Raw genomic sequence first — 16105 nt, forward strand, 5'->3', positions numbered from 1 at the left:
TCCATCCACACTCCCCCGAGAGCTAGGCCCCCCCAGGGCGACAGGGCAGGAGGGCAGGAGGGCAGGGGTCGCCGCCCAGAGTACAACCCTCACTGGCCACCTCGGACCAAACTGGACCTGTTTCAACTGCCCATCCTTCCCCCGAAGCCAGACCTGCCTCCACCAGGCATCCCATCCACAGGCCTCGCCCCACGGGGCCTGCTGCTCAGCTCGGGCTCCCAGCCGCCTGCTCCCTCGCCCCTGAGCTTAAGGCCTGCAGTCCACCTTCCCCACCCCCTAGTGGACAGAGGAGAGCCCTGCACCGCCCAGCCCAGCCCAGCCCAGCCCCGCTCCTGCCAGCACAGGCAGCCCTCCCCCGCCGGGCACAGAGGGCACAGCGGGCACTGCAGAAAGGAGAGGGCCCCTGGCACACCGATCCCTGCCCGGTGCCCTCTGAGGGTCCCTCATGGCCTTGGCCCCAAGCTTCTCTGGCCCACCCAGGCCCGGCGGGTCTCGGACTGAGAGAGGTCAGACACGTGCGTGAGAATGGAGAGTGTCCGCGCTCTGGCTCTCCCCGGGAGGACAAGAACGTAAGGAAATGCCACGTTTCTCCATTCCTCCGGGCGGTGGGTGTTGGTGCCCAGTGACTCACTCTCTCGAGTTTCAGGAGCGGGGACGGGGGACGGGGACAAGACGCAGCCTGTCCCCGGGAGGAGAGGCCCAGGAGAACATTCCAGGCCTCCGCCGCTCGCCTTTCCTTCCCCCTCAGCACCAGCCGGGCGGCAGGGCACACAGGGACGTTCGCCCGGACGTGGCTCTCGGCTCCTGAGGCCGCTGAGAAGGCCGATGTGGGGCAGTCCAGCGCTCCGTATCTGACTGAGCCGTGAAGAAGGAGCGGGAACCCCCTCCGTGGGGGCTTTTTAGCGCCCCCTTCCCTCCGCCGATCTCCGAGCCCCAGCGCGCCGGGCAGCCCCGCCGGAGGCGCCGCTCGCTGCTCTGCCCCGAGGCCTGAGGACTGCTGCTCCGGGCTCCGCCTCCTCGGGGCTCCTTCGGGGCCCCCTCTCCTGCTCCCGTTACCGGTTAATGACTCACCCCAGTGACCTCCTGAGCGTGCGTTCTCGCCCTCACACAGCAGGTGGGTTTCTGTCTCCCGGACGGGAGTGAAGTCACGTTTGCCGTTAAAAGGGTTCAGCCAAAATGAAAAAATAAAGACACACAGGTCACATACATGGAACTCACACACAGGTACGCAGGCGTGTATGTCTGATAACAGGGCAGCGGGAAGGAGGTGGAAAACAAGGACTCCGGATCCTGCTGGCAGGGCTCCGGGTCGGTGGAGCCGCGGTGGGGACGGAACCCCCGGTATCCGGTGACATCTGGATGCCCACGCCTACCAGCACGCATGTGCGCGCGCCTCACACCCGCCCTGGGAGACACTCCCTGCACGATGGCACCAAGAGCCTGAACATGAAGATTCGGGAAGAGTTACCCCAGGAACAGCCTGAAGACCCAGCCACGGAGCCACAGACACACTGGTGTGTGGCCTTCCTGTGGTGCCAGCGGCGGCTCAGAGAACGGAGGAGGCAGAAGCAGGGAGACCCGTGGCGAGGACCAGCCAGCCTGCAGGCCTCGGTCCACGGCGTCAGGCCTGAGAGAAGAACCGGGGTCCTTGGAGGAAGGCAGATGCAGGGCTGAGGCGGGGGCAGGACGAGCTCGGAGCATCTTGTAACGCCGGGAAGAAGATGGGCACAGGTCACAAGCTATGGGCACAGGTCACAAGGACACAGGAAGGGCGTCCGCTGACCACCACCAGGACAGTTTGAAGGCCAAGATAACTGAGGAGAGTAATAAACTATAAACCACTGAACCATCAGACTGCTGAGTCCATAATAACTGTTAGTGAGCACACCCGTCGGGGAGAAGGGGGACCCTCGCTTCCAGCGGGTGTCCAGCCCACGGTGCCCCTGGTCGCAGCTGGCAAGTCAGCGTTTGCAGCCACGTCATAAAGACGGGCTCAGGCACACGCCTCTGACGGCTGCTGGGACGGGTGGGAATGCTGAGGAGGAGCAGGTATTTGCGTCGTCCGACACGCTTTCCCACGGGTGCGTATTCATTGCCAGGGGAAAAGACCGTCACTTCACACACACAAACCAGACCACCCCTCGGCCAGTGATGGCAGTGAGCACCACCCATGAGGGCAGCTGGGCAGTGTGCCCCAATCTACTCATCCAGCTACCAATGAGAGGACAGAAATCAGAAAACCCCAAACGCGACAGAGTCCGTCGTATACATTGATAGCATCCTTCAGAAAACGCCATCCTCGTAAAGCACAGAAAGTGACTGTGAAAAATACTCCGTAGGAGTAGACAAAGAAAGGATCTGACCCGAGACCGGCTCCCAGGTTGGAGGGGAGATAACACGACGGATGCTCTTCCGTTAATTGGCAGAAATGGAACCCAGGTGGCGGACTGAACGTAGAGGCGTTGACAGCCGCCATGACTATTGAGAGAATGTGTTTACTTTTAGGAGATATGCAGGGAAATACTTAGGACATGAACCACAGCACTCGCCCTCCAAGGACCCAGAAAAGAAAATGACAGTATTGTAATAAAGTTATATTACATACAATGCGTTTATATACACACATTAGATACGGACACAACATACACACCCATGTAGCAAACCGGGCAAAATAGTAAGTCTGGAGAAAGGGTCGTTGAAGGTTCTTCGAACCATTCTTATTCTTGCAGCTTTCCTGTTTCAAAATAAGAAGTTACTGTGTCAGAAGAAAACGCTGGGGGCGAACGGTGTGGCTTTAGACACGGGCATAGGAAGAGCTCCAAAGACACCGCTGAGAGACAGAGAATAGCCACGGACAGGCCACGGACAGGCCACAGATAGGCCACGGATAGGCCACGGATAACCCCCTCCGGCCACCTCTCCCACGGCGCCTCCTGTGTCCACAGTGACACCCACGCACGGGCCACGCGGTCTGCCTCTGGGAGAGGAGAGAACGCCGGGGCAGCAATGCGGAGTCCCGCGGCTCCTCGGCCGCCTGTGCACGTGGTGTGAGTATTGACCAACTGCTCACCCAAGAAGAAAGAACACATTCAAGGCCGCAGTCCCTTCCTCTGGATGCCCGTCGGTGCCCAGGCCCGCGGCTCTGGCTCTCTGAGTGAGACGAGCTCATTGACGTGGCTGAGCTCAATAAGAGTGACCGTCCCCAAAACTCTCCGGCGTTGGGGTTTGGGTAAGGTGACCAGATGTCCCACTTCTGGCGGGACAGTCCCAATTTTTAACAATTTGTCCCACGTCCTGGGGCATTGTAAAAAAGTCCCGATTCTTTCCAAAAATCGGGACTCTTTTAAAACGCCGTGGGACGAGGGACAAATTGTTAAAAATTGGGACTGTCCCACCAGAAGCGGGACGTCTGGTCACTTTAGGTTTGGGACATCTGGCCAGACAGTGGCAGCCACTCGGTGTGGCTAGGAAGAACCCTGGGCTCAGAGGGAGACAGAGCTGATCCCAACCCCGCCTCCATCTGACACCGGACAAGAGGCAGCCCGCTCCGAATCTCAGTTCCCTCGCCTTGGGGAGGGGAGACAGCCATAGGGAGCGGCCGCTGTGAGCCTCAGCTACCGCCTGGGGCTGGGGCCGCCATGGGCCGCTGTCCACCGTTACTCATCTGCCTCTGGTTAGCCGTTTGCTTCAGGGACCCGGCAAATGGGTGATGCTCACTTTGACCACCTGACCCGGAAGGAGGGTCCCCCCTCCCGCAGTCTCCAGTCCCACCGCGCCCCCGCCTCCCGGAACGTTCTGTACGGAGCACCTCACACGCACCAGGCGGCGGGAGGGTGACCCTTGCCACAGAAAGCCCGGGGCCGCGTGTCCGTCCGCAGGAGGCCCCGGGTTGCTTTGGAATTATCACGTACGCAAACACGGCCTCTGTCACCCTGCAGAGACCCGTCCGGGCCCAGAGGTGGCCGGGACCCACGTGCCCTGAGCAATGGGGTGAGAGGGCACTGGGCCGTGGCTCGGAGCCAGGGGAGCCTCGGAGGAACAGGTGTTATTTTAAACCCAGGCCCTGGAAATGCACAGCAGGCCACACTAGGCAGGCATATTGGCTGCGGGATTTAGCACCTCCTTTAACATGCTAATACACCCCGTGACTATCCCACAGACCATCCCGTTTGCATATACTCCAGCCTCCGGGCCTGCTCCCCTAGAAGATGCTTTGGAAAATGCCGGGTCAGAGCCTGTGAGAACAGCACTTGGCGGAAATTCAGCACTAGAACTTGCTCCCCCCGAGGGCTGGGGAGCAGGAATCTCAGAGAGGGAGGGTCACTCTCCAGCCCCTGCTTTCCCCCCTCCCTTTGCCCTGTGGCGCGGGGCACATCCGCAGAGAACCCTGAGGAAAAACCCCGGTGGTGACCCCAAACTGGAAAGACAGCCCAAGGCCCTCACCAGGTCCTTTCAGCTCCGCCCGGGCCCTGCATCCGTTCGGCGCTGCATCCGCGGTGGGACCACCCGCCGGGACCCCGCCGGGGCCGCCCAAGGGCCACAGGGGGAAGCCGCCGCCGCCCCCCCCCGGACTGCAGCCTCAGCCGATGTCCCAGGACCAGGCCGAGGAGCCCGAGAGCCGCTTCCGGGCGGTGATGACCCCAGAAGCAGGCCTGGCGGCAGCTCCGTGGTAGCCTTGGCCTCTGTGGGCCTCATCCCCGGTAAGGAGATCTGTCCTTTTAGCTCGTGGTAGCCACGCCCCCTTTTGGGGGTAACCACACACTTTGGGGGCATTTTCTGCCCCGCCTCTCCCTCCCGCAGGCCCCCCTACACGCAGCCCCGGCGGGCCTGGCGGGCCAGGCGCCCTCGGCTCTCAGGCCCCAGGATCGGGTCCCGGGCCCCAAACAGGTCCGCTGGGCCCTGCCTCTCGCAGGAACCTGGAACCTGGAGCAGCTCAAGGCCAGAGAAGGCAGCATCTGTGCTCGGCGGGAAGGCTCCGAGGACGGCCCTCCGGACCCGCCACCAGATCCCGCCCGTCCCCTCCTCTGCGTGGGCGGCACCAGCTTTCCTCCGACCCCGGCATGGAGCCCCATCCCCGAGAAATTCCCAGGAAGCCTCTGGGATGGCAGCGCACTGAGCAACCTCAGCCAGCGCCTCCTCGCCTTTCCCAGAACCCCTGGGCTGAGGCCGGAACGCGACCCACAGCCTCCCTCACGGCCTGAGCACACTTCGCAGAAAAAAAAATAATAATAATAATAAAGACACTCCTATCGTGGACGGTCAGCCCAGGGGCCTCCGGCTCACAGGCTGCAGCAGGCAGGTCCCCACCGGCCCGTGTTTCCGGGGCAGACTCCCAAACCGCTTCCGCTTCCCGCGGAGACACAGCCTGAGCTCCGGCTGGACACTGGAAACATGACTGTTTCTCCTCCTCCCGCGCCCAGCGGGCCCTCGGCCACCATCTCTCCCGGAGCCAGAGCGCGCATCCACTGAGCAGTCATTCCAGGAGGCGTGTGCAGCCCCCAAAACGCCCCCAGCCTGCCCCACCCGGCCCTTGGCCCCCCCGGGCAGGGCAGCTCCCGTCTGGGGCGGGGGGGGGGGGGGGGGGGCAGCAGCGCACAGGGAGCCCCAGGCCCGCCAAGGACATTCCTGCTCCGCATGTGGCCCCGGCACATCTCGTCTCACCGGCAAAGCACCCATCGGCCCGGAGAGAGGTGTTCGGGACACATTCGTAGCAGCCCACGAGCACTGCTTCCTTATATGCAGAACACAAAGCCGGCATCGCACTGCCCGCGTGGGCGCTGAGCACTCACTCACCCCATCGCCTCTCTGGCTGCGAGTCTGACTGCAGAGTCACGGCTGTGCTGGGACAGGGAGATGCTGACGGACGATGACAGGGCCCTGGCTCCCCGGGGAAGGGCGGGCCGCCTCCATCTCTCCGTCTCTCCGTCTCTCCGTCTCTCCGGCAGCGCCGAGTCTCCAGTCACCGCGCGCACGCGAGGCTGCGCCCTGTGGACGAGGAAGGACAACGGAGTCAGCGCCGTTCTCTGCGGCTGCCTGCGTGTCAGGGCCAGGCTAGCCTCCCTCGCCCAGGGAGCCGGAGGCCTGCTGCCCTGCCCTCCCCTCCCCAGCTGGCCAGCCCGGCCTCTGCTCAGCCTCCCCTGCCCTCCAGACTCCTCCCTCTGTTCAGGAGGCGCTCCCCCCCCCCCCGCCCGACCCCCTCCTCCACCGGCTTGAGCGAGGTGCCCACAGCCCGGCCAGCCCACTGTGCTCCCCTATCACGGGCTCCCCGCACAGCTCGGGGCCCATGTCCCAGTCTCCCCCACCGGACCACGGGAACTGGAGAGCAAGGCCTGGCGCTCCTCTCCCTGTCCCCGTGCCGGCACAGCCCGGGCCACAGATCCCCAGGGAAGAGGATGGAGCTGGGGACACAGGGAAGCACAGCGGCGCTCAGCCCCAGGCCGGGGGAGCCGCTCCATCCAGGGGACACTGCCCGGCCTGTGCCGCCCCGCCGCCCAGGGGAGAGTGCCCGGCCTGCCTCTGACCGTCCCCTCGGCCAGCAACCAGCCCCGGGTCGGGAGCAGAGTGTGGGACGCGTGGTGCCTTCACGAGGCTGGCGTAGCGTCTGAGACCAGGCACCCCGAAGCGGACAGTCAGGCTCAGACCCTGTCTCCCCTGCCCCCAGCGGCATGCAGGGGGGCCCAGTCCCATCCCAGGCCTCGGCCTCACCTGAGAGGCGGGCATCCTGGAAACGTACCATCAGAAGAGGGGGGGGGATCTGCGGGAAACTGTCCCCCCCAGGCCAGGGCTGGTTCCCAGCACCTAACGGAGTGCAGGCGGAACCCCGGCATCGCGGTGAGTGCCGCGGCACCGAGGCACCGGCCTCTCCGCACACCTCCCGGTTACGTCGAGAGAGAAGACACAGCGTAATGCTGACGTGCCTCCCACAGGTCTCCACAGCCGGCCCCGCCCTCAGCACTCAGAGAAAGGAAGCTTCACGTTCACGTCCCCGGCGGGCAAGATCTAGCCAACATCAGGAAGCGACGTCGCCTTTCTCTGCGATTGTCATCATTTAATGGCCACCGGCACTGACTTCTCTATGCACGACGGCGGTATAATTCTGCACTTAGCATGCCTTTGTTGATAACACACAGTGAGTCCAAAGGGAAAAGAATGAATGAGCCGAAACCGGTTTGGCTCAGTGGATAGAGCGTCAGCCTGCAGACTCGAGGGTCCCGGGTTCGATTCCGGTCAGGGGCATGTACATTGGTTGCTGGCACATCCCCGGTAGAGGGTGTGCAAGAGGCAGCTGATCAATGTTTCTCTCTCATCGATGTTTCTGATTTTCTATCCCTCTCCCTTCCTTTCTGTAAAAAATCAATAAAATATTTATTTAAAAAAAAAAAAAAAAGAATGAATGAACAGTCATTGCAAATGGTGTGTGCTGCCGAGATATGCATAAGGAAGTGAAATGGAGACACCAGCGAAACCTATTCCGAGACGGCCGAGGGAGGCTTTCCGAGGTGACCTCCTGCGGAGCCTGGACGGGGAGGTGGAGGTGCTGGCCCTGGAAAGTGAGGGGGGGGGGTATTTCCTGCAGAGGAAACAGCGCAAAGGCCCTAGGGGTGGATGTGGATCTGTGTCTTCGTGGAACTGGACGACGTGACTGTCTGGAAGCAAGTGGGTCCGAGAAAAGGCATCCCTCAGAGAGAGGCCCGCCCGGCGGGGCAGGTCTTACATGGACCTTCTAAGACCAGGCCTCAGTCCCCTCCTCTGTGAAGTGGGAGTAAGAGTAAGGTGACCAGCCGGGACCGGTTTGGCTCAATGGATAGAGCGTTGGCTTGGGTTCGATTCCGGTCAAGGGCATGTACCTTGGTTGCGGGCAGATCCCCAGTAGGGGGTGTGCAAGAGGCAGCTGATCGATGACTCTCTCTCAACGATGTTTCCAACTCTCTATCTCTCTCCCTTCCTCTCTGTACAAAATCAATAAAATATATTAAAAAAAAAAAAAAAAAAGAGTAAGGTGACCAGAAGTCCCGCTTTTGGCGGGACAGTCCCGCCAAAAGCGGGACGTCTGCTCACCTTAAAAGAGGTGCATAGGCAGTGCTGAGTACGCCCCCCGGATGGAGAATGGGATGAAGATGCTCAGAAATGTCAGCCTGCACCCGAGTCCCCTGAGGCGCTTGTTACCATGGAGGCTGCTGGGCCCCATCCCAGACACTCTGAGGCCATAGGTCTGGGTGAGTCCCAAATGGAGGCGCGGCAGGCAGATTCCCAGGAGGAGGTGCGGCTACTGGTCCGGGACCCCACTGAGACCCCTTGGGTGAGAGAGAAAGATGAAGAAGGGAGAGATGGGACAGCATGCTGTTGGGATGCTGTCCGATGGGTAAGAGCTGGAGGAGTGAAATGATGTCAGTGAGACGGAGAAAAGTGGTCCAGAACGGTTTGAATTTGAAGGTGCCACGGACAAGACGAGCTGAAGGACTGGATGTTGGGGAGGAGGGAAAAGGAGAAATCGGGAGGGGCACTCCTAGGATGCTGGCTTGAGAATGAGGCAACCAGAGTGGCGGGAACTGGGATGGGGAACACTGGGGCAGAGCGGATGCGGGGACAGGGCTGAGACATTCTACCTTCCACACCCAACATGGCTGTGTCAGAAGGACGGCTGTCATCTCTCTCGTCCTTCCCGCTGTACCCTCAGATCTGGCCCAGAGCCTCCTGACAGGCCATAAATCTTCAGAAAACCTGTGTTAAAGGTTGAAGAATAGCCCTAACTGGTTTGGCTCAGTGGATAGAGAGTCAGCCTGTGGACTGAAAGGTCCCAGGTTCCATTCTGGTCAGGGGCATGTACCTTGGTTGTGGGCACATCCTCAATAGGGGGTGTGCAGGAGGCAGCTGATAAATGTTTCTCTCTCATCGATGTTTCTAACTCTCTATCCCTCTCCCTTCCTCTCTGTAAAAAATAATATATATATATATATATATATATATATATATATATATATATATTTTTTTTTTTTTTTTTTTTTTAAAGGTTGAAGAATAAATGTGGGCTGCGGACCCGTGCTCCCCGCAGACACTGGGGTGCGAACATGCCTCCATGCGTGAGGAGGCCACGGACACTCCCTCCACTGGGCACCATGGACCGGCCGACCATGAACTACATCCTGCACGTGGCCAGTGCGGTGACGGGGAGGCTGGGGGAAAGGACAGAAGCCGGACGTGAGCCACCTAGTTCCTGGCCAGGCTCTTCCTTTAGATGTCAGCCATGCCCTGGAGCCTGCCTCGAGCGCGTTTTGAGATGGAAGGTTTAAGCTGTGAGCTTCACGCGGAGGAAGGCCAGAGAAGTCTGGTTAGCTCGGGTTTTGTACAAAATAAATCGTGGGAATATCAAACTACGCAACCCAGGGAAACGGACAGGGAGGGAGGGGGACGCAGGCCGAGGAGGAAGAGGACGCACAGGAAAAGGGGCTGCACTGAGTCCACGTCCCCCCTCGGGGTAGAAGCGGCCCGCCTCCAGAACAACCTCCGGGGCCGCCTCCACCCGGGGCCTCGGGGCACAGGGACCCCTGGCCTCCCGACTGAGCAGCTGGTAAAGGAAGTGGCTGTCGTCCCCGCCAGGGGTTCTGGTGACATCATAAGCCACAGAACCACAAGCTCCAGTCCCCAGCAGCCCCAGGATGGAATTACACCCTCTTTCCCTAATCCAGGCAGCTCTGGTCACTGCCTTTCTCATGATGTAACAGGAGGGAGCAGCCGCTTAATCATTTGGGCGGGGCCTTTCCCTACAGCCCTGGGCCCTGTCTCCTGGACCGGACTCTCCTCTCCCGCCCTGCTGTGCACCTTCCTCCTAAGGGGTCTCCTGCAGGGACACCCCGCTGTGCCAGGTCGCCACCCCTTTAGGCCACTCCTCTCTCCTCTTCCCCCAGATCTCTCCTGCTCTGCCCTCTCTGCTGGTGAGCCCAGCAGAGCCCTGGCCTCTCTCTGGAATCTGGGCCCGGGGCAAGGCCCTGGAGAAGAGGCCCCATCCTGTGTCTGAAGCATGTCCACCCCAGTAGCAGGAAAGTGAAGTCCAGGTTTAAATGAATCAGGAAGTTTACAGCTCAGAGGAGCATCATTCTGAAAGCAAATGATCGCTTCGGAGAGCCTCCTAACTGGCATCAAGTTTGGTTTAGCACAAAGTGCACCTGAGGCTCGCCTCCCGGTGCCCCTGCTCACGCCCCCGTTGTGGTTACGTTGCAGTGGGAATCCCGCCGACGGGAACGCCACAGAGGGCGGTGATGACAATGCCATTACTCGATGAGCGTCCCTACGTCTCAGGTTCTTGTGTTGCTCTTCACCGTGTCCACAGGGATACTATTTTCCTCACTCTAGGGGCAATGTGGATCATTTTGCCCCACATCCTGCTATGTAACACCCTTGGGTTTGACCCCCATCTGACTCAGAAGCTTCTGTGTACATGCTCTGTGTCCCTCCGAATAACACGGGTAGAGAATAAGTGTCAAATGTGACTGCAAAAGGACTCTAATGAGTGATCTTCAAGTAACATCATTTTTTTTTTTTTAATTTCAGAAGTGATGAAAATCCTCCACTATTTTAGGGCACAATGCGAGTCAAAAACACATTCCAATGTTCTGCGTATAAAAGAAGCAAAGTGAATGATTTCAGAAGGATTGATTTCCCCAAACAAAACAACTCGGGGTCCCCGAGGATGTGACTCGGCAGAAACGAGGCGAGCCTGTGGCCCTTTCCAGAAAGTGTCCTCCATACCAGGCCAGTCCCGGAGAGGCAGCCTCGAAATCACAAAAAATCAACGCGCACGTTCCCTGAGCACCCGGCCCCCACATCTCTGGACACGCAGCCGGAGGCCGGACAATAACAAGACACGCCCCTGCCGCCGATCCGGTCATCGCCAAGCAGGCAGCCACCGCCGAGAGGAGAGGCAGCCGCGGGGCCGGACTGCCACCAGCGTCTACCAGACACGGCCACTGCAGTGACAGGCAGCAACAATAATAAGGTGGAAAACACAGTATGGTCTTGAATTGAGCCTCACTGGTTATTTTATTTTGTTTGTTTTTTAAATATATTTTCATTGATTTCAGAGAGGAAGGGAGAGGGAGAGAGAGCAGAAATATCAATGGTGAGAGAGAATCATTGATCAGCTGCCTCTGGCATGCCCCACACCGGGGATCGAGCCCACAACCCAACTGTGACCTCCACGTTCATAGGTCGACACTCAGCCACTGAGCCATGCCGGCCGAGCTTGCTTATACATTTTAAGGTGATCCACATCCTTTTTGGTATAAGGTGTGGGATAAATGTAAACATATACTAAATAAATAATAAATAAATAATTCTTAAAGATAGCCATTTTCTTTCTTTTTTTTTTTTTTAATGTTTTTTATTGATTTCAGAGAGGGGAGAGAAAGAAACAACGATGATGAGAGAGAATCTCTGATCGCCTGCCTCCTACATGCCCCCTCCTAGGAATCGAACAAGTGCCCTGACCAGGAATCGAACCATGTCCTCCTGGTTCATAGATGGACACTCAAACAATGAGCTATGCCGGCCAGGCGGGTGAGCCATTTTCTAAGATAATGTCTATCAACAACTCGCAATCGTGTCTTTAGTTCCCAGTGCAAAAAATAATGTTATCTTCATGAAAACCCTATCTACATGGAATATATTTTTTCCTCCATCTAAGAGAAAACCAAAATCAGAGCTTTACCTCCTACCATATAAAACAATTAATTCCTAACAGAGGAGTGGTGTAAGTGTAAAAATAATATAATATCAAAGAGCGTGGCCACCAAAAATAATATAATATCAACAGCCAGGCAGTTAGAAGCCCTTTCCCCCACCCCCCGAAATGAGGAGGCAGTTCCAGCGGCATGACGTTCTACCTTCTTTAGGGTGTGAGCCTCTTAGCCCATCTTAGGCAAGATGGGCGTTGAGCCACCAACGCCGAGAAGGGGGGGGGCCCCGGCTCGGTCAGCTTCATTTTCTCCATGTCATCAGAACCCAGGCTCTTCCTGTGCCACGGAGATTCTGAGCTCCGGCTTCCGGCCTTGGGCACGTCCCAAGATGCTCCAGCTGCTGCACCTCTTCCTTCCACGACCAAGTCCAGAGGCCAAAGAAGGAAGGCCAGCTCCCCATCGGGCGCCACCTTCCCTCCTCAGAACCCCCAGGAGGCCCACGTTGGCGGAGGTCCACTCCCACCTCTCACTGGCCGTCATCCCCTCACAAGTCTAGGCCCGAAGCACCGATGTCGTGGGCTGGGAGGGATCACCGGGGTGGCCTGAACTAATCACCATGTACCACCGGGGAGAAGCCCAGCTCCCGCCCCTGAGCCCATGGCCGCCCCCGCCAGCACGGAGGAAGGGGAGTGGCCATTGGCCCGGCCATGGACGGTATGAAGTCTCCTCCTCAGACTGAATAATGACGAAGTTTAAAGTGAGTGCCACGCTGCCCTCTCGCCGCTCCCGTCTGCTGCAAACGTTAGCAAGCTTTTTCCGTAAAAGGGGAGATGACGGACATCTTAGGAGTTCAAGGCCATTTGTTCTCTTGCACAACGACTCGCTCTGCCCTCGGGGCCCCAAGCAGCCACTGGAGCGAACGTAAACAAGGGGGCGTGGCCGCGCTCCCAGAACACATCTTATTTCCCAGAACAGGTGGCAGGCCGGTATGACGGTATGACGCCGGGCCAGAGTTTTTAGCCCCTCCTCTAGTGGAGGAGAAACACCCTGGCCTGCAGACACGTTCTGTTCGGCAAACATCCGTTTAAGCGGCACTCACTCCCCATTTGGCCGCAGTCCGACCTGCCCCCCACTGTCTCCCGCCACGTGCTCTTCCCATTTGCTGCCACGATTCCTGGGGAAGGCAAAGGCCTTCGCCCAGAGTCCCGACAACACCCCCTGGCTGATGCACGGCTGACTGACGGCGTCCTCAGAGCCAGACGGTCTGGGTACGCAGATACTATTAATGCCACACGAGGACGCCGTGTGTCCCCCTGTGGTCCTTGGGACAACGTGCATGATGTAACTAAATGATTCGGGCGCCGATTTTTCTGGGCCTGCTGTCTGGAGGCGCCCTGGGATAATCCTCTCTCGGGAGCGATCACAGCCGGAGTGGTCGCCGCCGACACTCCGTGGTCACCCGTCTCCGCATTCCGCTGACGGGCCGCGTCCCATGGTCGATGAGCTCAGTGGAATCCCCCGATGGAATTATACCCTTTCACTGAGTCCGGAACCACAGATTATCTCGGATACCAAGCGGTTCAAATGGGCCACCCCCGCCACCTTCACAGCAGACGGAGCCTTGGGCCCGAGCCCTTCTCTTCACAGAATGGGTTTTCTCAGCGCCCAGCTCTCCTGACCCCCTGTTCCCCGCCAGCTTCCAGTCTTGACTAACTCGCCATCAACCTCCCCCGAAGGTTCTCGATACTTCACCCTCATCCCTCTTTAATGGACCACAACCCCCGTTAGCAGAGGGAGGAGGCTAAGCCCGAGCAGCCAGGAGAGAATCCCAAATCCACTACATTCTCTATAGAGAGAGAGCTGGTGTCCTATATAATAAAAGGCTAATATGCAAATCGACTTAACAGGGGAATGTCGCTATGACATGCAGTGACCACCAGGGGGCAGATGCTCAATGCAGGAGCTGCCCCCTGGTAGTCAGCGCTCTCCCACAGAGGGAGCAGCTGCTCAGCCGGAAGCCGGGCTCGTGGCTGGTGAGCGCAGTCATAGTGGCAGGAGCCTCTCCCGCCTCCACAGCAGGCAGACATCCTGAGGGGTCCCACCTGCAAGAGGGCATAGGCTGGGCTGACGGAAACCACCCCCACCCCCACCCCCACCCCCACCCCAGTGCACGGAGGTTGTGCACCAGGCCCCCAGGAACATAAGGAGAGGTGCTGTGAGGCACAGATGCAGAGAGAGGTACCTGGACAGGGGGTGAGGGCAGGAGTGTGAATATAATTTTTTCTGTCTTACCTGTTGTACGTTCACACACAGATGTTTACAGTTTCCATTCCAACCCCCCTGGGGGTGGGAACTACATCGGATGCCTCTGCCCACCCCACCCTGCAGAGCGACCTGCCTGCACAGAGCCTGCCGCCACCCTGAGCCCGCGCTCCGCGGCCAAGCATCTTCCCTCAGCACTCGCGGGTCCCAGCTGGAACTGCCTGGTCCTAATTAAGTTCTGGCGACATCTGTCATGAGTGATTGGTGACATTTTTCCATCCACTCATCACTCCTAAAAATGGACTCATTCCTGCAAACGAGAAATCAGGGGACTTGCTGGAGCAGAGGTGAGGGAGGGTGAGGGAGGGTGCGGGAGCCATGGGGGAGCCGTGGGGGGTGCAGGGGGGAGAGGGGGCGGGGAGACACAGGGAAGGGGAGGAGCAGTTGTCTCACTGGGTACCCTGCTCCCGACACAGCTGGCACGGGGGCCAGAGCCCCTCACCGGAAGCTCATGGGTCAGAGATGCGATTCTAAAGGGGAGAGAGGAAAGCAGAGGAGTGGCTCCGTAGTCGAGCATCAACCTGTGAACCAGGAGGTCATGGTTCGATTCTCGATCAGGGCACATGCCCAGGTTGCGGGCTCCGTTCCCAGTGGGGGGCATACAGGAGGCAGATGATCCATGATTCTCTCTCATCACTGATGTTTCTATCTCTTCCTCTCTCCCTTTCCTCTCTGAAATCAATAAAAATATATTTTTAAAAATACGTAAAATAAAAAATAGAAACGTATTTTAATCACCTGTGTAGGGTGCCACAGGGCAGCTGTTCTCCAATGACTCCTCGTCCTACGCCGAACGGAACTTGGGGGCACTGTGTAGGCCTTTGCACATGTTTGGTTGACCTCTAAAAATGTGACCCTGCCCCTGTCTGTCTTCTGTGCACTGGGAGCAGCTCCCCTCATCCCCTGAACATGGGTGCCTGCACCAAGTGTGTCTCCACCCCCTCCTTGGTCAGGAGCGCCTCTCAGCTGAGCCGGTCACTGTCTGCAGTGGTGCTGAAACGCCCAGAGACACTGACAGAGGAGAGCCGCAGCAGCTTGGCAGCCCCCCGTCCCCTGACCTCGCTTGTTTCTAGCCGCAGCTTCCAAACCAGTGCCATTTCAAGGGACATCGACACAGCAGCCAAGTTCATTGCGACTGGGGCTGCCACAGTAGGGGTGGCCGGCTCTGGGGCTGGAACTGGGACTGTGTTTGGGAGCCTCATCATTGGTTATGCCAGGAACCCTTCTCTGAAGCAACAGCTCTTCTGCACCATCTGGGCTTTGCCCTCTCAGAGGCCGTGGGGCTCTTCTGCCTGATGGTGGCCTTTCTCATCCTCTCCCCCATGGGAAGGAGCTGTCTCCACCTCCCATAGTTCTTTTCCCGCGTCTTGTCTGCCCTGTATGTACCTCTTCCTATACCTCCCTAGGCAGCCTGGGGAAAGTGGTTGGCTCAGGGTTTGACAAAAGGAAGACAAATAAACACTGTATTAATAAGAAAAAAATAAAAATAAAAATGTGACCCTATTGCCGAAACCAGTTTGGCTCAGTGGATAGAGCATCAGCCTGCAGACTGAAGGGTCCCAGGTTCGATTCCGGTCAAGGGCATGTACCTTGGTTGCAGGCACATCCCCAGAAGGGGGTGTACAAGAGGCAGCTGATCGATGATTCTCTCTCATCGATGTTTCTTACTCTCTATCTCTCTCTTCCTCTCTGTAAAAAATCAATAAAATATATTTTACAAAATAAATAAATAAATAGATAGATAGATAGATAAAATAAAAATAAAAAATAAAAATGTGACCATACGTTGAAATAGTACAAAAAATGCCGTTCCCACTGTATTGTAAATATTGACGGTTTATATACATACAAAGCTGTGACATCAGTCTTCGGGATGTTTCCCACGGAATCTAAATGCCATGGAAACATGATACCCGCCGTCAGCTGTTTTAAAAACACACGAGCCAGATCTTTCTCATAAGTCAGAAGGGCACATTCTTCCTCCTTGAAATCTTACTTGCTTTTACTCACAGGATTTTATTCTAATGCCATTTTTATGACAGAAAGTATTTTATTCATCACCCTACAATAACTCAATGCAGGAAATGTATGTACACGCAAATGCTGGTTTA

At 57.8% G+C, this 16105-nt stretch overlaps 1 protein-coding gene across 1 annotated transcript; it reads left to right on the top strand.

Moving 5' to 3' along the window:
• The first annotated feature begins 14855 nt into the window (after positions 1-14855).
• On the top strand, positions 14856-15339 carry LOC311623792 (ATP synthase F(0) complex subunit C2, mitochondrial-like). Its single transcript, XM_084886236.1, has one exon. The coding sequence runs from the start codon at positions 14904-14906 to the stop codon at positions 15288-15290; it is 387 nt and encodes a 128-aa protein (XP_084742362.1). The 5' UTR covers positions 14856-14903; the 3' UTR covers positions 15291-15339.
• Positions 15340-16105: the final 766 nt, after the last annotated feature.

This window comes from Pipistrellus hanaki (genome assembly GCF_964339955.1).
Source record: "Pipistrellus hanaki genome assembly, chromosome: 5".
Classification (NCBI taxonomy): Eukaryota; Metazoa; Chordata; class Mammalia; order Chiroptera; family Vespertilionidae; genus Pipistrellus; species Pipistrellus hanaki.